This window comes from Giraffa tippelskirchi, chromosome 8, assembly GCF_054371585.1.
Source record: "Giraffa tippelskirchi isolate mGirTip1 chromosome 8, T2T-mGirTip1v1.2.pri, whole genome shotgun sequence".
Classification (NCBI taxonomy): Eukaryota; Metazoa; Chordata; class Mammalia; order Artiodactyla; family Giraffidae; genus Giraffa; species Giraffa tippelskirchi.
In genome coordinates this window covers 139929091-139955400 of record NC_137282.1, presented here as the reverse complement: position 1 = coordinate 139955400, position 26310 = coordinate 139929091, and the positions used below count along the sequence as shown (strand labels likewise).

The following is a 26310-nucleotide window of genomic DNA, read 5'->3' as shown; positions in this document are numbered from 1 at the left end:
CTGCAGTTTCACTCATGCCTGACATTGACAGAATGCACGTTTGAATCTTTGAAAGTTTGAAACTTGAAGGTATGAATGTAGGGGACCTACTGTATTCTGTAGATTTCAGAATGCTCTTGATAAATCGTCATTTCCTCTCCTGCCCTCAACCCCCTTGTGAAAGAGATAGACAACAGTATCTGCTTGAGAAATTAATTATTTCTTTGGGGAAAAAAATATTCTTATTAAATAATAAAATGCAGAGAGTTGAATTAAATTGTCAGGTCAGAGGTTATAATGAAACTGATTCCCATCATTCTCTACAATTCCCAGGAAAACTGCTTAATGCCAGAGTAAGCGATACATGCAGCGTGTTCTAATGAGTTAGATTTGGAAGGCTCTTCCCTCTCCCCACCATTCCCACTTTCGGAGTTTGTTTTCTGAGCGAAACTACCACATACTTTAAGTAAGTGGTTGAAAAAGTCAGTCTATCTTTGAGAAGAATAACAGGCACTGAATCACACTGATGTACCTATTAAACATCTATTTCAGGGATGGTTAGTTTAGTAGGTTATGTTTTGGTTTCCCAGGCTGTAGATTATGAGGCTTTCACATGTTGGGAAGACATCATTTGTCAACTTTGGTCCAGGATAGTGTGGGTGTCAAGGATGACTCCCAGGCATGAGCTCTGGATGGATGAGGAGGCTATTTATTGAGATGGGAAGGGAAGCAGGTTTGGGGGGTAGAAGGGTAGAGATCATGAGTTTAATTTTGTATATGTTGAGATGCCAGGCCAGCGTGTGACTGGAGATGTCTGGAGCCTGGAAGAAATGTCAAGTCCGGAGTTAAAGATTTGAGTCATGTCTATGTTTAGAGACCTGTGGGCATAATGTTGGTATATGGTTGGGTAGGAGGGTGCCCCCCACCCCCTAGTCATCTAGTTCACAATTGTGTCATTCTGAGAAAAAAAAAGTTTCATCCAGTAGGTTGGAATGCAGTGACTACCAAATTTAACATTTCTGCTAAACTGGCATCTGCAGTCAATACAGACTCTCTTGGTAATTCTCATACAGGTATTCTCAGATCATATTGTGCAAAACATGGCACTTAATTATGCTCCAAGAGAGATCATACCTCTACGTTTGGGCCATTATTAATCTGTTGTCTCCTAATGAAAGACAATCTCTAGTTCTACCACAACTCTTAAATATGACTAAAAAATTCAAAAAATAAAACAAAATTCATAGACCTTCTTTTAAAAAATAACTTATCATTCACCTCTTCTTTTTATGGAGCTCAAATATGGGAACAAAATAGCCAAAAACCATAACAAGAGGCCTAGATGCTGGAAAATATTATGGATCACTGGCAAACACGGTTAAAATGGTGATAAAATGTACAAATACCAAACACCTCTTTATTCACCTCTAATATGTTCATTCTCATCACTTCATGGCAAATGGATGGGGAAACAATGGAAACAGTGAGAGACTTTATTTTTGGGGGCGAGACTTTATTTTTTGGGGCTCCAAAATCACTGTAGATGGTGACTGCAGCCATGAAATTAAAAGACACTAGCTCCTTGGAAGAAAAGCTATGACCACCCCAGACAGCATATTAAAAAGCAGAGACATTACTTTGCCAACAAAGGTCCATCTAGTCAAAGCTATGGTGTTTCCAGTAGTCATGTGTGGATGTGAGTAGGACTGTAAAGAAAGCTGAGCGCCAAAGAATTGATGCTTTTGAACTGTGGTGTTGGAGAAGACTCTAGAGAGTCCGTTGGACTGCCAGGAGATCCAACCAATCCATCCTAAAGGAAATCAGTCCTGAAAATTCATTGGAAGGGCTGAAGCTGAAGCTTCAATACTTTGGCAACCTGATGCAAAGAACTGACTCATTTGAAAAGTACTGATGCTGGGAAAGATTGAAGGCAGGAGGAGAAGAGGATGACAGAGGATAAGATGGTTGAATGGCATCACCGACTTGATGGACATGAGTTTGAGTAAGCTCTGGGAGTTGGTGATGGACAGGAAAGCTGATGTGCTGCAGTCCATGGGGTTGCAAAGAGTTGAACATGACTGAGCGACTGAACTGAACTGATACGTATTCTCTGGGACTGACAACAGATGACTGTAAGAATGACCCATGATTTTGTATTAGTGGCACTTCTTCATTGGTTTATTAACCTGGATAATAAAGAGTTAATTCAGGAGATGATTTCTTCTCCATCCTGAGGTTAGTTCACCCCACCAAATGCCATCGGTCCTCACTAGGGCTCTGCTGGGACTGAGGCGTTGGTGTGGGAGCAGCTCAGTCGTTTCTCTGGAGCCCTTTTCCATTTCTTCAATGGCATCGTTGCTATGTCCCCAAACCATAAAGCAGCAAAATATTGGGAAAACCCTACTGGACGGCAAAGAGATGTGATTACATTTAGCGCTCACATGTCTTCCCTTCAATTATCCACCACCAGAGGGGTCATTTTATTGCACACTCCTTGAGGGGGATCTTTTGGATTGTAATAAGCATCTATTTAGGTTGGGTTTATGGGTTCTAGTCAGACTTTTTGTGATAATAATTAAGGTGATTGATTCAGGGGCTTCTGGAAATAATTGAGGGAAGGCAACATCATGTTCTAGTTATCAGATGTTTTAATTAATAATCCAAAGAGGAGAACTGAAGTAAAAGGGAAGTAAGGTTATTAAATAAACAATCATGGTTTGTCCTTTGTCCCAACAGTGCCTTTCATACCGGGAGATTTGATTAGAATCATGTTGTACATTCTTCTGTGCCCCTTGATTTCATTCTGTGTCTCAGGTGATTTGCAGAACTGTTTGTATTCCAAGAGTGAGAAGATGCTGGGATCCAGGGATTTGGGGGCCAGAGTCGTCGTTCAGTCCTTTCCGGAGGAGCCCAGCCGGGTCCAGTTGAAGGGAGTGCAGTTCCGGGACTTGGGGCAAGCCTTCCACGAGCACGTGAGCTCGCTGATGCTGGTAGGAGCTATGAGAGGTGAGGAGGCCCAGGTATGATCTCATCTTTCTTCTTCTATATTCAAGGCTCTCCATGCAATGGGGTCCTGGTAGGTGGTATGTGGGAACATGGGGGATTCAGAGATGGATAACTCTACCGTAGATCTATGGTTCAGAGAGTCACTTGGAGAGCTTATTAAAATTCTCACCTAAAGACCCTGTCTCAGACAAATTGTGATCCAAAGTGAGCCTAGAAAAACTGAATTTTTAACCTTCTGATTCTGGAACAAGTAGTCCAAGTTTCCCTTTGAGAAATGTTGCTATAGGTACAGCAGATGTGGAGGGAACCACACAAATCCATGTTTTGAATCCTGCCACTACAACGTACTGGCTTTGTGACTACAGACAGATTGACATTAAATAGTATAAATTATCAGTCAAGGCTAGCGGAAAGCACTTTGGGAAGATGTCCTAACGCAGAGGAATCCCCTGCCTGGGAAAAGTGGGGAGAATGGCTGAGAACCAGGCTTTCTTCCTGGGGACAGAGAGCAGATAGAGCGTGCAGACCTTGGCCAGACCTGAAGAGATATGAGGGAAGCAGGAGACATCCAAGGCAGGTGAGGACAAGTAGATAAAAAGATCAGAATCAGAAAAGAAGAACATGACCGGATGTACTGATAAAGGCTCTGAGATCAAAGCTGGAGAGGTGTGGGAGCATCCACAGTGAAATCCCAATGCCAGAGTCTGATATATAGAGCTGAGAGATGGGCACAGATGCTGAGTGATGAGAACAGCAGCCCCATTGCACAGTTATGCTCCCCTGCCCTCAGCACCTCAACACACACACAGTCAAGCTCTCCCTTCCTTGATAAGGTGGTGCTCCAGAAGTCGATGCCTGACAGACCACATCAGGGCATATGGGAGGTTCAGTGGGGCTTGAGAAGTGCTAGAATTACAACAGGCATTGACAAAGTAATCCATGAGGTCATTGAAGGCAGGATCCTGGCTAGCATCATTTTTTCTCATTTCAAATTATCTGCTTGCCAAGAATACTTCTCCTAATTTTCCAAGATCTCTTCCACCTTATTTATTTCTTTCTACACTCATTAGTGGGATGGGTCCCTCACATTGTTCTTTCCCAAGTACATTAGAATGATCAGAATCTTTGTGCCCTTCTTTCTGGTTCTTCGGTCTCCTGGTGCTTATAATGCTGAGGAATATTTGATGTGGGTCAGTTCCAGTAGAAGTGAGGGGAGCAGTCACATAAGAGTTATCAATTGAATATAATCAACAGCTCCCCATCAAAAATTCACTCAGTCTGCCTCCTCAACCTCTGCTTTACAGTACCTGCACCTTTATTTATTTATATATATATATTTAGGTTTTATTTGAAAAAGGGTTCAGTGCTTGGACTTCCCTGGTGACTCAGATGGTAAAGAATCTGCCAGTAATGCAAGAGACCCTGGTTCGATCCCTGGGTTGGGAAGGTCTCCTGGAGAAGGGAATGGCTACCCACTCCAGTATTCTTGCCTTGAGAATTCTGTGGACAGAGGGGCCTGGGGGCTACAGTCCATGGGGTTGCAAGTTGGAGAGGATTGAGCGGCTAACACTCACTTTTCAGTGCTTAACCAAAGTTTGAAATCCACTGGATTAATACATTATCCCCTGTAGGTCTCTGTTAAAATGCAAATGTGTTTCCTGGGAGGGGGAAATCCATTAACCCAGAGGTTAGAAACTTCGGGCATGCTCGCCAAGAATCCTTTATTGTTTCATGCCTTACAGGCTTTCATGACCTGTGTGGCCAGCTGTCCTCAGTCACAGGAGTTAGAGGGTGTTGGAATCTTTGCTTGATGTTTCCTTTACAGGTTTACTGATCCCTGAACTTACCCACAATAGCTCTGTTAACACATTAGTCCTTACTGGTTGTTCAGATGTACCATCGTATTCTGATGGGCAAGCAGTGATGTTATGGTGGAGACCTGGTCAGGAAAACTCTGCGGCAGGCAGTGTTTCCTACATGAGTGGATGTGGATGGGCTAACTTATTAGTGAATGATGTGAAGGCATCTGGTACTGGGATCAAGGGGAATCTACAGACCCTGTGTCTATGGAGACATTGTAGTTGAGATTTTTCTAGAGAGTCCCAATTTAAAAGTCAAATTTTTTTATTACATAAACCAAAGCCATTTTTCCAATACTTCAAACATTTGGTATCGATATAATCTCTCTCACTGTCTGGAAATAATACAAAGCTCCTTTTTCGGGATTTACAGTTTTATTATCCAAATAAAACATTTTAATTATTTTAATGTGAGTTTTCTCCATCGGACTCAAGATACACAAATGCAGAATTTACTTAGTTTTATTCATCTTTATATCTCTGGCACAAGACATAATTCCTGAAATATATAATTGATACTCAGTGAATAGTTGTTCATTAATTGATTCAGTCCACATGAATCGATTTGGGAGGTCACAAAATATGCTCATGGAGCAGTGTAATGATTTTCCTAAATGTCACTTTCTCTTAGAACTGTAGCGAGTATTTCCCCTCCAGTTCCACAAACCACCATATTCAAATGTGAGAGTTCTGGTCCTCAGACTGATCTCTAGCTTTACTTACAATTTGGATAAATCAGGAATTCGGGATTAACAGATTCACACTGCTGTGTGTAAAATAGATAAACAACAAGGACCTATTGTATAGCTCAAGGAACTGTGTTCAATATTTTTGTAATAACCTATAATGGAAAAGTTTATGAAAGGGAATTCCTTACTGTTTACCTTCCTCTTTGCTGTTCAGGTTCCTACGTGCAGGGTTGCACAGTGTGGCGGTCCTTCAGCAGAGGCCTCAGCATGTCCCGGACCTCAGGCCTGAAGGTGGACAGTAACGTGTTCTATGATATTTCAGGCCATGCGCTGCTGGTGGGTAAGTGAAATGAGCTTGTTTAACTTTGACATTCTGGTGGAGGACGCATTATTTTTTAAAAAAGAATTATTGTTCCCAGGTTTAAATTTCCAATTTGTAAAAACTTTAGTCTCTGATCTTTAGAAATAGGCTGTAGTTAAAAATTCTAGTTGTAAATTCTGTCATCTTTGATTAGCTTACTAAACTTTAACCATAGGAAATGGATTTTTATTTTTTGTTTCTTTAAATTTATTTAAAAAATTTTATGGAAATGTATTTGGCTTATAATGCTGGGTTAATTTCTGTTGTACAGCAAAGTGGTTCAGTTATGCACACACACATATATATTCTTTTTTCATATTCTTTTCCATTATGGTTTATCACAAGATATTGAGTATAGTTCTCTGTGCTCTACAGTAGGACCTTGTTTATCCATCCGCTGTATAATAGTTTGCATCTGCTAATCCCCAACTCCCAATCCTTCCCTCTCCCACCCCACTACCCCTTTGGCAACCGCAAGTCTGTTCTCTATGTCTGTAAGTCTGTCTCTCAGGAAACTGATTTTTAAAGATGGACATTTCAGTTCATGTTAATCAATAAACAATAAATATAAAATTTATTGTCAGCAATTTTAACAATAATTCAAAGTCACATAAATATGTCTTTGTGCAGCCTCATGAAGTGTCAAATCTGGATGCTGAACAAGAAATTAAACATTTTTGAATCCTGTTCTTCACTACTTCTGTGGCTTGTTGAAGAAGCCTGTGTTTTAAGAATTTTCTAAATGGTCATCTGTATTGACTTTTGTTTCCTAAAGTTCATTCCCTTTGTGATGCTTAGAGTTATCCTTAAAAATATCAGACTGCATCATCTTAAAGCCCTTTAAGAATTTATTTTTTTTAGAATATAATCCAGAATCCTTACTCTGGCTTAAAAAACTCCCTTAGTGATGCTGCTTCTATTAACCTTGGTATACCTGTCTTGCTCTTTTTCTCTCCCTCTGTACTCTCACTACACTGACCTCTTTTAAGTCTTTCAAAAGGCCACACTTTCTCCTGCCTCAGGACCTTTGCACGGCTCTTGCCTTCTGTTCCTACCATTCATTCTCCTCCTATAATTGTTCCTCCCCAACACTCCCAAGTCAAGTCTGTCTGTGTAAACTCTTTCACCACCAATCATTACTTATTGATTTAAAATTATACATCATGTTTCTGATCATCTGATCAATGTCTGTTTTTCTATTAATACCAGATTTCATGCGAACATCATCTCCTTGGTACTTAACAGGACTTTTAAATAGTGCATTTGGAGATACATTTGTTGAAAGAAATAAATCTATTAATCAACAAAAGGTCTTTGGTTATATCAGAATAACTAAATCAGAGGTTTTCACTGAAAGGAAAACTATATCTGTATTTGTTAGCTAGTGTTTTCTATTTAAATTAATTCTGTGATTTCATCAGTGGGAAAATGTGCATGTTTCATTTAGGAATAATCTGTTAAGATAAAAGCTGAAAAGGTTCTAACTGTGGAAGGGGAATAGTTTAGTGAGAAAATATGGATCATGTAAACTAACACCGGGGTTTCCCTGATAGCTCAGCTAGTAAAGAATATGCCTGCAAGGCAGGAGACCCCAGTTCGATTCCTGAGTCAGGAAGATTCCCTGAAGAAGGGTACGCTACCCACTCCAGTATTCATGGGCTTCTCTGGTGGCTTAGACGGTAAAGAATCTGTTTGCAATGTGGGAGACCTGGACTTGATCTCTAGGTTGGGAAGATTGCCTGGAGGAAGACATGGCAACCCACTCCTGTATTCTTGCCTGGAGAATCCCCATGGACAGAGGAGCCTGGTGGGCTATAGTCCATGGGGTCCCAAAGAGTCGGACATGACTGAGTGACTAAGCACAGCACAAACTAACACCAGCTCTGAAAGGCTAAGAGCTAAGGACAATAGAAGTTATCAGGTGCAAGACAGTCTTTTGATTAGAAAAGGACAGGGCAGTCAGACTAACACATGGAAGGTTGGCTTTGCTTATTTTTACCTTTGTTACTGTAAGGGAAAAGTTTGTTGAAACCTGGTGCAGAAATTCAGGGAGGCACCATAACAATATTATTTTAAGGGGAAACAATTTTGTGGAATTTGCATTAACTAGGCAAGGAATGAAACCCGCAGGAGGAGTTTGGCTTTGAGTCCTTGGGTATTGTGAGCGGAGGCTCTTTGACCTCTACTGTGTTGTGCTGCTAAGTCGCTTCAGTCGTGTTGTAGGTGATGGAATTAGAATATCTATCAGTGAATTTCAGATAAGATACTCAATTCTTGCAAAATGAGTTTGCAGACTCAGACTCCTGAAATGACATAGGAAACCCAGATATCTGAAGACCTAGAAGAAAGGGATCTGTGGGGCCGCTCTGTATGGATGCTACACGGTTGACCTCTCTGTAGAATCCATGTGTGTGTGCTAAGTTGCTTCACTTGTGTCTGACTCTTTGTGACCCTATGGACCGTAGCCTGCCAGGCACCTCTGTCCATGGGATTCTCCAGGCAAGAATGCTGGAGTGGGTTGCCATTTCCCTCTGCAGGGGATCTTCCTGACCCAAGTATTGAACCTACATCTCTTAGTCCCCTGCATTGGCAGGCGGTTTCTATACCACTAGTGCCACCTGGGAAGCCCCTCTGTAGCATGGCCCATGCTCTTTTATTCTGTTCTATTTCAAACCTCTGATCTGAGTATGTCTCAGATCCTGTTTAGCCTGTTTATCCAGGACATTCTAGATCTTCCAGGGGAAGAGAGGGGCATGCAGATGGCTGGTGGCCAATTCAAAGAGCTCAGGGTGGGGCTGGACGTAACACGGGAGTGTGTGCCATTTAACTACAGAGACAATCACTTAGATTCTTCTTAAGAAGTAAAACAATAGATCTATTTCTTTGTAATTTTTATTTAAAATGAGCTTCTGATTTCTCTGATAGCTCAGTTGGTAAAGAATCCGCCTGCAGTGCAGGATATCCTGCTTTGATTCCTGGGTCGGGATGATCCCCTGGAGAAGGGAAAGGCTACCCCCTCCAGTATTCTGTCCTGGAGAATTCCATGGACTACTGTTTATGGGGTCGTAAAGAGTCAGACACGACAGAGCAACTTTCACTCACACTCTAATTCATGAAGTTCTAGAACTAAACGGTTCACATAATCTGTATCTGTCTGATTCATAGATAAAAACACTCACACAAATTAAAGCAAGCCACACCAAAACAAGAAATAGTATTAAAGGAGCTCTCATTTTCCCAGGTGGCATGAAATGTACTGAACTAACATCATCTTTTGTTCTCAGGTAAATCCCCCGAGATAAGGTATATCCCTTGGGAGGTTATTCCTGGAGGAGAAAAGGGTAAATATGTAAATTAGTTTTAAATTTATTTAAAAGTTGTCCATCCATTTAAGTTGTCATACATTTTATAGACAAGGCTGCTGGCAGAATGTTAGATGTCTTAAATTTGTTGAACACACTAGATGTTTACAGCTGTCTGTATAATATACGTATATGCATGATGAGAACTACAACATATATTAGTAGAAATAAGAATGTTGGGTTGAGTATGTTTTAATTATGTTGGCAAATCCCCTTTTCTTAAATTAGACTGGTCAGAACAGGGAAACATAATAAGAAACAATGTGATCATTCGTGTTTCTGGTGCTGAGGGACTCTCCAGTCCTGAAGTGGTGACACCCTCCGGGATCTACATCCGCAATCCCACCAATGTTATAGAGGTAAGAGCTTCAGATCCTCTAGGGAGATCAGAGCTGAGAGGCATAATGTTCACTCTGAAAGTTATCCTGAGTGGCAGCATCAGTGGTGTGGGATAAATCATTTACTTGCTGCACATTGGTAATAGGAAACTACTTTATGATTTTTGATTAAACAATTTTAGGATAAATGTAATCATTTCCTCAGAATTCCCATTAACATTCTTTCAAGCAATATCCATCTGAAGTGAAATGAAGTAGATATTGATTACTTGCTGGTCATAAAATATCTTCCTGAGCTATATGTGGGGGTCACTGAATTTGGTCTTGATTCTGATAATAATTACTTATTAAATCTTCATTATGCTACTGTATTAATGTGGTCATACTATTACCCTTTAAGGTTGTTCAAAGCTGAGGGTCAGCAGAATCGTGAGGTGAGGGAGAGCAAGTCAGATTCCAGGGTGAACAGAGTACAGTTGACCCTTGAACAACATAGGTTTGAACTGCATGAGTCTACTTATACTCGGATTTTTTTCCATAGTAAATACTACACTCTCATATTATCCACAGTTAGTTGAACCAGCAGGTGTGGAACCATGGACACCGAGGAATCATGTATGTGGAGGGCCGATTATAAATTTTATGTGAATTTTTGACTGCATAGAGTGTCGGCACCTGCAATCTCTGCAGTGTTCAAAAGTCAGCTATACACTCTGTTGGCCTTGGTTTTGTTTTTTTTTTTATCCCATTATTTAGTACAACTTAACATTACTTTTTATTGGTAAATTTCTATCTAAGCGGTTTAAGGAATTACTTTTTTCTGGTAGTTTAACCACAAATCTGTGAATGAGGAATGGCATCAGAGTAGTGGGAAGGCCATTTAGTTTCCCCTTTTCCAAAGGTTTTGTTCCATGGGCCATCTATGAAAGGGTTAAGGGCCTCACTCTTCAGGACATGGCTCTGAGTATCTACTGTGACAATTATGCCAAGTTTCTGAGGAATGGAGAGAATGAACATCTCTCTCTGATCATCTGTTTTTAATTACCTTCAGCTGAATAACCCCTGATAAAAGTCATGATTATCTCTTCAACCCTCTGCCAGACTCTTAATTATGTTTATTCCAAGCACAGCACTTACACACTATTTTAGGTGCCGAATGGGGGCAGCTAATATGCCAGGGAGGAAAGGAGGCAGAACTGCATGGACTGAAGGAAACCAAGCTCTAGACACAGAGCAATGAGAGCAACGTTTAACTTGTTGGCAACCACAGGGCTTGTTGCATAGCCATCCCAGTAAGCTTTGGGGACTAAAGAGCTATGTTTTGTATAGTTTCTTGGATCGCAGAATCATGACTACTTTGAAATGCCTAGAAGAAAGGATACCCTCAGAGATGCCCAGGTCATCTTCCTGCAGGAGACTAGAATGTATCTAAATCCACATTGAGTGTCAAGGGTGCTGCCTGCTTTGCTTCACTGGGTAGAGTCTTGTCTCTGGGGCGAGTGTCCTGACTACTAGTTGACCAGTAAGAAATGAGCTGACTAGCAGCCACTATGAGGAACAGTATGGATGTTCATTAAAAAACTAAAAATAGAGTTACAATCTGATCCAGCGGTCCCACTCCTGAGCATGTTTCTGGAAAAAATGAAAACTAATTCAAAAAGATACACACACCTCGATGTTCATAGCAGCACTGTTTTTGATAGCCTAGGCAGGGAAGCAATTTAAGTGTCCACTGACAGATGAATAGTTAAAAAAGATGTGAGACATATATATATATATATATACATACATATATGTGTATGTGAGACATATATATATATATACACATACATATATGTGTATGTGAGACATATATATATATACATACATATATGTGTATGTGAGACATATATATATATATATACACACACACACAATAGAATTAGTCAACCATAAAAGAATGAAATAATGCTATCTGTAAAAACATGGATGAACCTAGAGATTATCATACTAAGTGAAGTAAGACAAAGAAAGACAAATATCACATGATATCACTATCTGTGGAGTCGGAAAAAAAAAAGGTACAAAAGAACTTATTTACAAAACAGAAATAGACTTACAGACATAGAAAACAAGCTTATAGTTACCAAGTGGGAAAGGGAGAAGTGGAATAAATTAGGAGTTTGGGATTAACAGATAAATGTTACTATGTAAAATAAGTAAACAACAAAGACCTACTATATAGCACAGGGAACTATATTCAATGTCGTGTAATAACCTATAATGGATACAAGTATGAAAAAGAATATATTTATTTGTAATTGAATCACTTTTCTATATAGTTGAAACTAACATAAAACAAACAAGCAAAACAAAATGAAGCAAAAGAAATGAGTTGGCTATAGGTGCAGAGAACCAGAGGACCATGTACAAGCTCATAGGTCACCTGAGACTTTGTAGACTGACCTGTGTAACAGTGCACAGTCAGCAATGAATACATTGATCCCAAAACAGGTTTTTTGATTCCTGTTAGATGCCTTCCCTTTCCATTCATTTACTTTCTTCCTCTTTACAAATTAAAAAACAATACAGTGTATGCATTTGAAGAATGAGATTTTAGTTTAAGGTGGTAACGTAAGTTCATTAAGTACATTCATTGGGTATATTCCTGACATTTTCATCTTCAATGATCTTAAAATTCCATTGTTAAAATTCTGTTATAAAATGATCTTAAATTGGCTTGTTAACTTTTAGTCCCTAACAGTGTCTGATATGTAATAGTTGCTCAATAAAAATTAATTGAATATAATAAATGAATGGATGTAGGTGTAATTCCATAATCAAAGAATGGGGGGAAGAAAGAGGAAATTAAAGAATGGATCCCAAGATCCCTCAATCATTTTGATGACTGAAAAATAAGGTGTTTCATCTGTGTCAGCATTTAGATCCTGTGGAACTCATTTCTGAGTGTGAAATTTTGCACAGTCTCCTCCAATTTTGCAGCTGTGCTCCTGGGGTTCTGCTGTGCTGTCTCTTTTTGTATTCTGTTGTCTGGAATGTGCCACAACCAAGCGACATAGGTGTAACTGGGCATATGTGTCAGAACCTAAAAATTAGGAACTTCTAGTCATGCACTGGAGAAGGAAATGGCAACCCACTCCAGTATTCTTGCCTGGAGAATCCCAGGGGCGGCGGAGCCTGGTGGACTGCCGTCTATGGGGTCGCACAGAGTAGGACACGACTGAAGCGACTTAGCAGCAGCAGCAGCAGCTTAGTGCCAATGAAGGTCATTTCAGTCACTGGACAAATAGTAAGCTCGTGTTTATTGTATTTTAAGTGGATGATACACAGAAAAATGTATCTCAGAAATATATTTTTGTTCCAAAGTGATAATCAGGAAGCTACAACAGTGATGGGGTGGTGGTGAGGTGTGTGTTTGTGTGCAGTTTGGCAATATATTTTTTTAAAAGCTATGCATTATTGTGATTCAATAGAATTTTTCTTTTTTAAAAACTTTTAATTTTGAAATAATTTTAGACTTAGAAGTTGCATAAACAGAACCGAGAGTTCCTATGTGCCTTTCTCCCAGCTTTCCCCAATGGTACATAACCATAACCATTGCCATAGAGCAATGGCACAACCAGGAAATCGGTATTGGGACTATATTATTATGTAAATAAAAGCCTTTAGATTTGAAGGTGACCTAATCCCAGTGGCTGGACAACCAATCCAGAAAGCCTACATTATAGACGTTGACCTTGAAATCTCTGGCCTGGCCTGGCAGGCAGGAAGAAATGGAGTTGATCCTTAATTAAGTCTCTGCAGTGATTTGTAGTTGTATATTGTTCCTAGGTCCAGAGACTAGGACCAAATGTTCTGCCCAGTGCATGGAATTCACCTTGGCTCCCAGGCAGCCATCTTTATGGTTCACTCACCTTCAACTCTGCCTAGTATAAGGATATTTCAAGTGAGATATTCCTTTTTAGTTTTCATATCTGCGAGTGGTTCACTTGCCTCACTGCCCAGGCTGCCACTGAGCTAAATCTGGGGCAGTTTCTGTGAGAAGCAAAATCTTAGCTTTGTGCCCTCTTGTTAGTGAGTGCTCAGTGTGGTAGTCCTGTTTGAGTGTCCAAGGAACTATACTCCTTAGATAGGTTTTGCTAGGCTTTCCAGCAAAGATCAGTGGTGGTTCTTCCATGCATAACCTGTAGCATTGGTAGCACTTCATTTCCAGGCTGTCTTCCCTCCACACTCCAGTGTCTTGAGTCTCTGACTCCTTTATGGGCATTTCTTATTATCTGCTCAGAGGCTTCATCTTTCTCGTAGACATAACCTAGTTTGACCTCAGGCTGGATGGTCTTTGCTCTCCACCAGCGAGAGACTGTGCACTCCCAGTGCTCCAGAACATCCTGTGTGTATGTGGGCTTTGGACATTTCCCATGACCAGACCCCTATTTAGAATAGCCAACGGAAAACCCCTAAAGACCGGTCCTTTGGAAGCATCCATTTGATTTGGAGGGAATTTGTTCTGGTTTGTGAATCAATTTTGTAAGGAATTCTGTGTTTAAAGGCTGATTTCAGCTCTCTGGCTCTCTCCACTCAATAGCTAATGTATATTTAAGAGCTGCCTGAAGGGTTGACTCACTTTTTTTTTTTTTAGTGACTACAGATGCACACCTCAAGGAGCTGGCATACTTGGGCAGTTAATTTCTCTCTGGAATTTCTCTTCCTTGAATGTCCATAATACATTGACTTCCGCAAAGAATTGATTTCCACACAAAATTCCTTGCTTGCCTTAAACCCTTCCCCACAAGCCGCTGGCTACCTGCATACATATGTGGTTTCTTCTCATGATCGTTTGTAGCATACCCAATTGGAATGGAGAGTAAAAAGGGCTGGAAAGTAATGCTATCTGACTGTTTAAGTGCTTCTTTTATTAAAAAAAAAAGTGAGCCTTATTGGCTAACAGAAGACCAAAGTTAGGGTTAGGGTTAGGGTTATCCTGCCCAACTATAACGGAGAAGGCAATGGCACCCTACTCCAGTACTCTTGCCTGGAAAATCCCATGGATGGAGGAGCCTGGTAGGCTACAGTCCATGGGGTTGCTAAGAGTCGGACACGACTGAGCGACTTCACTTTCACTTTTCCCTTTCATGCACTGGAGAAGGAAATGGCAACCCACTCCAGTATTCTTGCCTGGAGAATCCCAGGGATGGCAGAGCCTGGTGGGCTGCCGTCTATGGGGTCGCACAGAGTCGGACACGACTGAAGCGACTTAGCAGCAGCAGCAGCAGCAGCCCAACTATAAATGCACTTGAAAAGCATTTGTATATGATCACCCAGGTGCTCCAAAAATACTAATGACACCAGGGCAGATGATTTAACAAATCTATTCATTCTCTCAAAATACATGCCTGTCTAGCCAAAACAATGAATAAGGATGAAGTCCTTGGAATATATTCTGGAAATACTTGAATCTTTCCCTTCCTGGTATAGTCGCGGTAATGAATTAGCATCTCACCGGTAATGAAATAGAAGTGTACATCCAAGTTGAGACGATCATTTCTAATCTCTTGCGAGCCTTTCTTTTTGTTCATATACTTGCAGAAAAGGTAGGTGTTTCAGAAGCTCCCGTTCTCTAACTCTCAGTTCTCATATACTCGTGGCCTTTCTGTGACTCATGGGGCGGTGGAGACACAGCCACTCTGCACTGGCTGTGTGGAAGGTAGAGCTTCCTATGTGCTTCTCTGAGGAAGTTGCCTGTTGTGTAACCATAACGGAATCAACAGTCACATTTCTTGCTTGTGTTTCTTTGAGGGCGCTTTTATTTAGCGCTTCCACTGGGCGCTTGAATCTGTCAACTCAGAAACAGCGATTCTTCCAAAGCTGAGGATCCTAAGTGCATGTCTTGTTTTCTAGCTGAGGAAAGAATTGAGATAACTTATTCAATTGCTAATAAGTGTTCTTTGGGGGAGTGTCTAATGGAAGATTTGATTGTTTAAAAAGATATAAATACCCTCCCAGTAAAAACCGTCAAAGTATTCTTGTTATAATTACCATGTTTTTATATTTAGGTTGGTCTTTCCATCAAAATTTGGAGATAGGATACTGGAAAATGGGTATGGGTTATTTCAAGAACACATACAGACTGTTTTTTTTTAACCATGCTATTAGCATGGGCTTCCCTGGTAGCTCAGACAGCAAAGAATTTGCTCACAATGTGGGAGACCCAGGTTTGATCCCTGGGTCGGGAAGATCCCCTAGAGAGGAGAATGGCTACCCACTTTGTATTCTTTACTGGGAGAACTCCATGGACAGAGGAGCCTGGCGGGCTACAGTCAGTCCATGGGGTTGCAAAGAATCAGATGCAACTGAGTGACTTTGAGCAAGAGAGTATTTGGGGCCATAACATTTGGGGCCATAAGATTCTTTGGTTGTGAGAGGCTGTCCTCTATAAATAGCATTCCTGATTTCTGTTCAATTAATGCTAGTAAAACCCCTCTCTTTCTGGGTTGTGACAACAAAAACTGTCTCCAGAGATTTCCACATGCTCTCTGGGGAGCAATGTCATCCCAGCTGACAACCACAGCTCCAGACTCTGCCCAGCCCCCCAAGATAATTGGGGTCTTAAAGATGGCCCAGGTCCCCTGAAGTCACATTAGCATCTTTAATAGTGATTCAGCTTCATATTCAATGATACCAGAAGTCACTTTTGGCGTGTGGAAAGATATGTGATTGGAATTTTAAGTAGCTTCAGGAAATGGAAGAAGTGCTCAGAATCCAAAAGAATGAAATGCAGTAGAGAATGGACCTCTGGTGCACAAAGAAGGCGTTCTGTGGCGGAGTGAGAGAGTCCTGGCCGGTGGGTTACAGATCCCCAGAGTGAGCGAGCCTTCAGTGCCCCCAGTGAATGAGAGTCTGATGTTCAGGAAACGGCACCCATGATTGTGTCAGTAAATCCTGGCTCACCTACCAGGTCCAGTGGTGGTGTCTCCCTGCCAGGCCTCCTATCTCAGGGTCAATTCTGGCCTTCACTCACACTTCCCCAGAGGCCAGCAACCTCCAGGGGCTGGGGCACTGGTTTCTCCTTTCGCATACGCCAGGAGTTGAGTATTGTTGGTTTTCAAACATCCTGTTTCAGGGCTCCCTTTTCCCCTGTCACACAAGGTGTAGAGCTGAGACTGGGCAGCCTGTTCCCTGGCTTTCCTTCTCTGAGTACCCATGGGAGAGGACAGATGCCCACAAGTACATAGGACGTATCTAGCATCCTGATCTGTCAGCTGTTCATTCCTACCACTAACACAGAACAGCCCGCGTAGCATTGACTACTGCCTGAGGGTAAGAGGTTGTAAAGTCAGTGGCTATAGGGATCAGCCTGGTATCATAAAGAACTGAAGCAGGAAAGGTGGGGACTTCCCAGGTGTTCTTGTGGTAAAGAATCCACCTTCCAATGCAGGAGACACAAGAGACTCGGGTTCAATCCCCGGGTTGGGAAGGTCCCTTGGAGGGGGGCATGGCAACCTGCTCCAGTGTTCTTGCCTGGAGAATCCCATGGACAGAGGAGCCTGGCTGACTACAGCCCATACGGTCTTAAAGAGTAGGGCATGACTGAGCGATTTAGCAGCATGCATGGCAAAGTCATCCATAGTCCAAGACAGCAGGCTCTTCTTAGCTCCAGCTGATCTATGGCTACCTCACAGGAATTGGGCTCAGGATTTCTTTTAAAAAGTGTCTGAGTTTTTATCTCAAGTCTCCTGGTTTTAAAATGGTGCAATAAAATGCACATTTTTGTAAACGTTGGGTGTAACCAAGCAAAGTACCTCTGTGTCCAGTATTACATTCTTTAGCGAGTTGGCTTTCTACTCTGTCTTAAAATATACTATATAATGATGGATATTTGCGAGTATTTAACTGAATTTATATAAAAATAAGCTCATTGTGTTTGCTCAGTGTTAGAGCCCCAAATTCATATCATTAATTGGAGAATTTAGGTTTTATATGAGCATATAAAAGGCATTAAATTATTTAAAAGGTAAATCTTATCAAGAAATGTAGGTGATTAAAATGACTGAATGGTAACAAGAGTACCTTGCGGAGATTTGAGTTGTATTTGAACTCGGCCACTGGGTCTCGGAGCTAAGGCATGGCTAGTGCTATCACTGGCCTTCAGCCCATAGTCGAATCAATGATTTGTCCAGAGGATCAGAGAGAACTCTTTGTGGAGACTTGGCTTTACGGAGGCATTTGCCCCCAAGTGTTTTTCATATAACAAAGAGGAGAGCTTGGATTAGGTGATGCAAGTAAGCTTGTCACTGTGAACATTTACAAGGATGTTTTAACATGAGATGCCAGCTATTGAGGTGGGAAAATTAAAATCAAGTTGAACTGCCTGGAGGAAGAGGAATGAGGATATATTTGTTTTGATTTACAGTGTTGTGTTTAATCTCTGCTCTACAGCAAAGTGACTCAGTTATACATCTATATATTTTTTTCATATTCTTTTCCATTGTGATTTATCACAGGATATTGAATACAGTCCCCTGTGCCATACAGTAGCACCTTGTTGTTTATTCATTTTATATATGAATATGTTTGCATCTGCTAATCTCAAACTTCTCATCTGTCCCTCTCCCACCCCTCTACCCCCTTGGCAACCAGAAGTCTGTTCTCTATGTCTGTAAGTCTGTTTCTGTTTCAAAAATACATTCGTTGATGTCGTATTTGAGATTCCACATATAAGGACACCATATGGTGTTTGTCTTTCTCTCTAACTTACTTGGCTTAGTATGATAATCTCTAGGTCCATCTATGTTGCTGCAAATGACATGATTTCATTTTTTTTACTGGCCGAGTGATATTCCATTATACATACACAAACCTACACACACACACACACACACCACAGCTTGTTTTTTAGAATGAATGTATGATCAATGTGTATCAATATGACTTGGTAGGAATTAAGTGAGAAAGCAGAATGAGCACATTTAAAAGTCTTTCCAGCAGCCTTATTGTAATGGACTAACTATGATTAAACTATATTTAATTTCTGCAGGGAAACAGGGTGTTTGCTGCTGGTTATGGCTACTTTTTTCATCTTGTGACCAACCACACATCCCAAGCTCCGCTTCTCTCCTTTACACGGAATAGTGCACATTCTTGTACAAGGTAACTTTGGGGAAGTTCATCTACATTTTGGGGGTCAGGTTTATTGTTTAACATTTTTTTTTGTACAAGACTCATAGAGAAGATTGTATAATGCTTGGCATCCATGCAAGATTTGATGATATATCTGAGTGAGCTTGGGTCATAAGTTTGGCGGTGAAGGGAAGGGAAACAGAGAGAGAGAGGTCATTTGAGGGGGCACAGGACACAGGGCGCCTTTTGTGGCCAGAGAAGAACTTAATAGAGAGATGAGTTAAGCTCCCAAGAGACTGGGGGCACCTGGAGGCCAGAATGCCTGAGCTCAGGAGCCGAGGGGGGAGACGAGGTTCGGAGAAGAGGCTGTTTGCCTGTGACTTGCACGCTGTGAGATGAGAGACTAGTTCAAGGTCTTTGCTATTTAGGGGAGGAAGTCATCTGCTGAGAGCAAGGCCTGGGAAACATGGTAGGAAGGTGAGGAAAATGTGCGCTTCAGAGTCAGCCAGGACTTGATTCAGATCGGGACTTTGAGTAACTTGCTTTTTTTCTAAAGAGTCAGACCTTTATTTGTAAAATAGAGCCACATCTCTATTGAAAGTTTGTTTTGAAAATTAGAGATAACTTATGTTATACACCTAAGAGAACATCTGGAATATGGTAGGAACTCAATAATTGATAGAAATAATTCTATTAAGCAATTTGTTATTAATATTATTTTTGGCTGTGTGGTGTGGCTCGTGGGATCTTGTATCCCTGACCAGGGATTGAATCTGCACCCTCAGCAGTGAAAGTGCAGAATACTAACCCTGGACCTCCAGGGAATTCCTCAATACAAATGATTCTGATAATAGTTACATTAATAATGCTGCTAAGTTGCTAAGTCGCGTCAGTCGTGTCCGACTCTGTGCGACCCCATAGACGGCAGCCCACCAGGCTCCACTGTCCCTGGGATTCTCCAGGCAAGAACACTGGAGTGGGCTGCCATTTCCTTCTCCAATGCATGAAAGTGAAGTTGCTCAGTCGTGTCCTGCTCTTCGTGACCCCATGGACTGCAGCCCACCAGGCTCCTCCGTTCATGGGATTTTCCAGGCAAGAGTACTGGAGTGGGTCGCCAGTGCCATCTCCACATTAATAATAGTAAGATACTATTGTAATGATGGGAAATTATAAGGAGACTAGAATGAGGATTAAGCACCATTGTTCAGCCATGTTGAAGTGCTGGCTGAGCTAGGATCAGTACATTTGTCATGGAATTATTATTAAGATGACGAAGCTTTTTTATCTAGCAGCTTTCAGCAACCCTGGGATATTAGGGGAGAAAGTATCCAAAAATGCCACAATGCTAGACCATTTCAGGGAGAAGTACAGAAGTTGCACGGGTTATAGGCTCTGGTATATGGCTTCCTCGGCAAAGGGGTAGATCTAGAAGAGGCTGATGGAAGAGTGGGGCTCTGTAGGGCTAGTCACGGTGTCCAGGTTCCTAGGAAGGAGCTGATAGAATTTACAAGGGCTGATAGAATGGAAGAGCACCATGGCAGCCTGCACCTTGTTGAGATCCAGGAGCAGGTCATAGAGGGTGACAGAAAGAAAGGCCAAGGGATGGGCAGTGACCATCAGAGAGAAGATCTCCTTTTCAGTCTCACTTATTCCCTTATTCAGTATCTTCAGTTTTTTATTTTCCAATGAGTGAAACATATGGAATGCAGAAATCAGCTGAATTTCACTCTTTATCTTTCTCCCCAGGTTTGGTCTCTTTGTATACCCTAAGTTTCAGCCACCTTGGGATAACAGCACTGGTTCCACCCTGTTCCAGAATTTCACAGTTTGGGAAAGTGCAGGTGGTGCCCAGGTATGTTTCTTTAATTTTTTAAAGTTAGAAATGTCATTTATTTTCTTGTGGTGACTTATTCTGCATCTCTACTTAAAGGGCGATGATTTGTTTCTGGGGGGAGGATTGCTATATTATCACAGCTTTAAGGAGCCAACAGCATCATAGGTGTGTGTGTGTCAAATAGTTGTTGAATGAACAGATTCCTAATAAGTAAGCCAAGGTTTGTCCATTGCCTCTGTGGTGACTTTTCAGAAGCTCTAGTAGGGAATGACAGAATCATAGAGATTTGCAACCAAGAAGAATCAAAGGAGGTCATCAGAAAGTAAAGGGATTTGCCAAGGGTCACACCATTTGTTAGTAGCAAAATCAGGTGCAGAATCCAGACTGCAAAAGTTGTGTGTTTGATACCTAACATCCTCTTTCAGTCATAAGGAAAAGTGCTGTTCATCAATGAAACACAAAAATTCCAGCTCAAAGTGGCATTCTCACCTTTACCAATGGGCCAAGTTTTATTTTCTTTGAAAGGAAAATGTTCATGTTACTCATTTACTTTTCTTTATTTTAGTGACTTCTTATAAGAAAGTTTTGTGTGCTCACTATTACCAGTTCCATGTAAAAATTATCTGGGGTCTCTATTTGGTGTTACACAGAGAAAATTACATACATTTGGTTTCGTCCATGGAGAAATATGGAGCCTAAGATACAAAGATGAAGAGTTACATCTACAGGACATTCAGAAAATAGAATAAAACATATAATTAAGTCACAGTAAGAAAGTTAGGTATTTATTTCACATATCCAACGTAAGGAAAATGATCATAGATAGGGGGAAGTTTCCAAAATACAAAATTGGGGTAGCTAACAGGAAGAATCCAAATTATACTAAATATTTTGTTTTCATTAAATTTGAGAAAGTACTTTGTTTCTCATTAGCACAATGAATATAGTGGGGACAAATCCCTCTTATGCAGAGAAGCAATTTGTGCCTTCCAGAGGGTCTGATGCCTGTAATGAATTAAAAACTGTTGTCAAATTAGTTCAGGTCATAGCTATATTGTTTACATAAACCTCTGTGTCTTCAAAGATCTATCATTCTATAAAAGATAATGTAGAGTGCATGCAGAGTGGGAAATGCAAGCTATTCAGTTCTTGAAAATTCAAGCACAAAAAACTGATTGACAAGTAAAAGCACTAAACTACGGTAAATCAAGGTTACCTTGGCCTTAGTTAATAGGAAACTCCCACTTGAAGATACAAATGTAAACATGGCCCTATTTAATAAGCAAAAGGGTGACTGTGTAAGTTTAACTGACAGTCCTGACCTCCACCCTGATTTTCAAAATGGTTGAACTGAGAGCTGGGAGAAGTAAAAAGTCTTGCTGAAGATCACATAATTAGCTAGTATCAGTGCCAGGTAAAAACTTAGGCCTCTGTTCCCCAAGCTAGTGTGATTCTTTCAACTCTAACAAGCATATTTGGTTAATCCTTGATCCTTGTTTGGAGCCACTAACCTAAGCTGTCATCAGTATACACGTAGAATGTCTTTTGAGTCTATAGTCATGCTGAATTACTTATTTCATATTTGCAAGTTTTTGACAGTTTTAGTTAACAACACTGAGATAAATATTAAGTACTGGAGTTCCTGGATGTTCTGTTTTTCTCCATTAATTTTGTGTGATTTGACAGTTGCAAGCTTATTTTAGATACATGAAGAAGTCACACTGACCTTTATAATGCATCAGTTGTTAGGAAGAGAAATGAAAAGTGCAGAGGGGATGTCACCAAAGGGGGCAGTTAACGCTGACCTCACGGCAGCTTTGGGCCTGCACAGATACTGAAGGACAAAAGCTGCTTAAATACGATATAGCACACTCATTTATACTTAATAATTAAAGAAGCTACAGGAGATCTGCAAGAAAAGCTGAGCCTCAGACCTTTGACATAACATACATTGTTGTTTTTATAGATTTTTAGAAGTAGCAATCTTCACCTGAAAAACTTCCAGGTTTATGCATGCAGAGATTTTGGAATTGATGTCTTGGAAAGTGATGCAAATACATCAATTACTGACAGCTTACTACTTGGTCATTTTGCCCACAAGGTAAGTGCCTTCATGTGATTCTTTTAAGTTGTTCATCAAAACAGAATCATATGTGCTGGGTCCTTTGATGATGCAGGATATGTAATTTTAATAGAATTCTTTAGTAAACCTTGTGTTTAGTTGGTCAAACTTAGAGGATTCTTTGATTTGTAACTGTGGTGATATTTATCATAAATTCAAGCACACATAAGATTTCAATGTGCTGTGTTCATATAAATCACAAAAGCCCCGAGTGGCTCACAGGACTCTTATCTGATTGTGATTTAGCGTTTTTATTCACACCAATTAATAAGTCTAATAATTTTAGGTTCATTTACTCTAACGTCACAAGGCTTATGAAATAGTGTGAGTCCATATTGTCTTTATGGACTGTGATTTGCCAAGTTTCAACATCAACATTTTGTTCATAGGGTTCTTACTCTATTTAGGGCCCCCTCCCATAAAAAAATGGTGATATAAATTTGTGTTGTTTGCTATAGTTTACTAGGGTTTCTTAAGTGATTCCCTGATACTTACCTCAGTGTGTGTGTCTACATGATAAACATCAGACTATGGATGACTTCCCCACCACTGCATGGCCAGGGGACAGGAATGTAGCTGAGCTGAGGACTTCTTAGGTAAGAAGTACTAGTTCTCAAGGGAAGTCCGTGGCTGCCATTGGTTTCAGACCTATAATGAGTCCCTACGTTCTTTTTCTTGAAGGAGTTACATGCGAGTTCGTGTCACAGTTCAGAATAATCATACATGGAAGAGACCTAGAGTACTTCTGGGGACCAAGGGAAGAGTGTTCTCTTTAGCTCATTCCTGAATGCTTTGACCAACTGACATTTAAATGATAAGATTTTACTTTGGTGCTTCCTTTGATGATTCATAACTACAGATACCAATATTTAGTTAAAAAAATCACTTTCTTATTAAGCTACATTTTCCTGCGTTTAATTCTCCAGCTCCTTCCTTCTTTTTCTTCAGAACCCTCGTTTTTAGGAGGGAAATACCTGCCAGTTTTTCCTTGACTCCAAAAAGATTACCACCTTGAGAGGTGATTCTTCTTTTCAAGTTCCTTAGTTTTCAAGAGAGGATGAGACCCAGATTTAGATTCTGTGATACTGGTTGACCTAAGGCCCATAAATTTCTCAGAAACGACCTTAGAGTAGAGGCTAAGGACAAAATGCCCATCAAGCTAAGGAACAAAGTGTCCTGGCAAATTAATGTCACAACATCTTAATTGATGCTAAATAGATATCATAATTAATGGAAGAGTAACATAAATTAAGATTCAGATTATGACAAAAGGGTGCTTATCATAACTAAATATAATCTCACCCCTGGGGTGTAATTCACCAGCGATGCAATACAGCTGAGAACTTCTCAGTCTCCTAACAAGTAAGTGCAGGACCAAAGTCCTTGGATGGAAAATGTTAAACAGTTTTTTCTAGGCATGATCTAGATCTTAGTTAGGCATGTGAATCTTAAAGCCATGCAATTTTATTGTGTATATGTATGAGATTATCACATATACACAATGGAATATTATTCAGCTATTAAAAATGAAACTGGGCCATTTGTAGAGACATGGATGGACTTAGAGATTGTCATAGAGGGTGAAATCAGTCAGAAAGAGAAAAATGTTATAAATTGATGCATAAATGTGGACTCTAGAAGAGTGGTACAGATGAACCTATTTGCACGGTAGGAAAAAAGATGCAGATGTAGAGAACAGACATATGGGCACAGTGGGTAAAGGGGGAGTGGGATGGGTTGGGAGATTGGGGTTGCCATATATACACTATCACATGTAAAGTAGATAGCTAGTGGGAAGCTGCCGTATATGCAGGGAGCTCAGCTCAGTGTTCTGTGGTGACCTAGAAGGGTAGGATGGGGGTGGGGTGGAAAGGAGAGCCAAGAGGGAGGAATATATGTATACATATAAGTGATTCAATTCATTGTACAGCAGAAACTAACACAATATTGTAAAGCAACTATATCCCAATAAAACATAAATAAAGACATGTGATATTAGAGGTAAATATTACCTAAGAGTTGATCTAGTTAGAACTCCTGAATTTACAGGTACAAAAATGAAGGCTTTGGGAAGCCATATGAGAACCCAAGATCATGCCCAGTATTGTAGAGCTTGGACCACCTGGATATCATGCCTGGTCCAATACTCATTTAATTACATATGGGAACATGGCCTTGGCAAAAAGTATTTATTAGTGCTTACTCCAGTATTCTCTGAAGTGTTTTCCATGGAAGGCTAGTTCCAAGAGAGGGTCTGAGAAAAGGAAGATTCTTAGGTTAATTACATATAGGATATGCTAAGCACAGTGGTAAAAAGTCTGCCTGCCAATGCAGGAGACACAGGAGATGCAGGTTTGATCCCAGGATTGGGAAGATCCCCTGGAATAGGAAATGGCAACCCTCTCCAGTATCCTTGCCTAGAAAATTCCGTGGCCAGAGGAGCCCGGCAGGCTACAGTCTGCAAGGTCCCAAAGAGTCAGACAAGACTGAGTGACTGAGCGTACACACACATACACATGCTGTTTACCATCCCTCCCATCCTCTGAAATTCACACTGCATATTAACCTATTAAGTCTTTGCAAAGTCCTAGGGTTAAAAACAAGCAAACAAAAAATCTATGAATCTTTATTTAGCACACTATTGCTCAGGTTTATTTGGGAACCACTTTATTGCTGTATAAAATTGTATTAGTTGTTTTTTTTTTTTTTTAAAGGATGCCAAACCTCTCTTTGGTTGTAGAAATCTGACTTTAGCCTCTTTCTTTGAAACCTGCCATTTCTTTAGGAATTAAAATTTTCAGAGACTTTGGCTTAAACCTTCTTAGACTTTCCACCTGCATGTAATTGGTGACACACAATTATCAGTGAGTCATGTTCTAAAACAAACACTAGTTTCTGGAAGAATTTTATATTAGAAAGGATTTTTTCCCATTAGACATATTTGTTTGTGTTGGTACTCTCATACCCAACATTACCTTGGTATTGAGATGAGTAGAATAATTTTCAGTGAGATTGGCTTTATTATGCAAGAAAAAGAGATGTGCAAACCATCTTTATACATCTAAGTTTGGTCATTGTGGTTTGTTTATTCTGCTATACTAACCTTGCTTTTAATTAGCACCCCCTTCCACACTCTCCAAGATGTCCTGATTTGGATGTAAATTATGATCACCCCACTTTTGGAAGTATCTGTAGGATGGTTGCCTTTTTGTTGTTATTGTAATTCATTCAAGCAAATGATACTACTTTTTTTTTTTTATAAATTTATTTATTTTAGTTGGGGGCTAATTACTTTACGATACTACTTTTTTTTAACAAAAAAAATCTTATTCAGGAAAATGCTGTTGAGGTTGCTTCATTCTCCTGTTTCTCTCAGGGTTACTTTTCATTTTCACTTGTGGATTTGTCTTCCTCAATTTAGAACTTTCATCTTTTTGTTTCTCTAAATTCCATCCTAGGTCTCCTTCTTTTCTACATATACTTGCTCTCCCTGGGAGAAATCTCATTTTCTCTAGTGGTTTCAATTACCATCCACATGCTGATGTCTCCCATATATTTGCATTTATTTCTACCATTTTATCGTGTGCTGTCAGTTTGAAATTCATTATCTATGTTGTTTTCCCTACTTTTCAAACTTGATTTG

At 40.4% G+C, this 26310-nt stretch overlaps 1 protein-coding gene across 1 annotated transcript in view; it reads left to right on the top strand.

Moving 5' to 3' along the window:
* The window catches only part of PKHD1 (PKHD1 ciliary IPT domain containing fibrocystin/polyductin), a 456545-nt gene that overhangs the window by 203338 nt on the left and 226897 nt on the right, over positions 1 to 26310 (top strand). The window contains exons 45-51 of the mRNA XM_081523421.1: positions 2794 to 2985; positions 5748 to 5873; positions 9179 to 9235; positions 9485 to 9615; positions 18629 to 18741; positions 20458 to 20563; positions 22512 to 22646. Coding sequence (XP_081379547.1) covers positions 2794 to 2985; positions 5748 to 5873; positions 9179 to 9235; positions 9485 to 9615; positions 18629 to 18741; positions 20458 to 20563; positions 22512 to 22646 — 860 coding nt within the window. The remainder of the gene's footprint in view (positions 1 to 2793; positions 2986 to 5747; positions 5874 to 9178; positions 9236 to 9484; positions 9616 to 18628; positions 18742 to 20457; positions 20564 to 22511; positions 22647 to 26310) is intronic.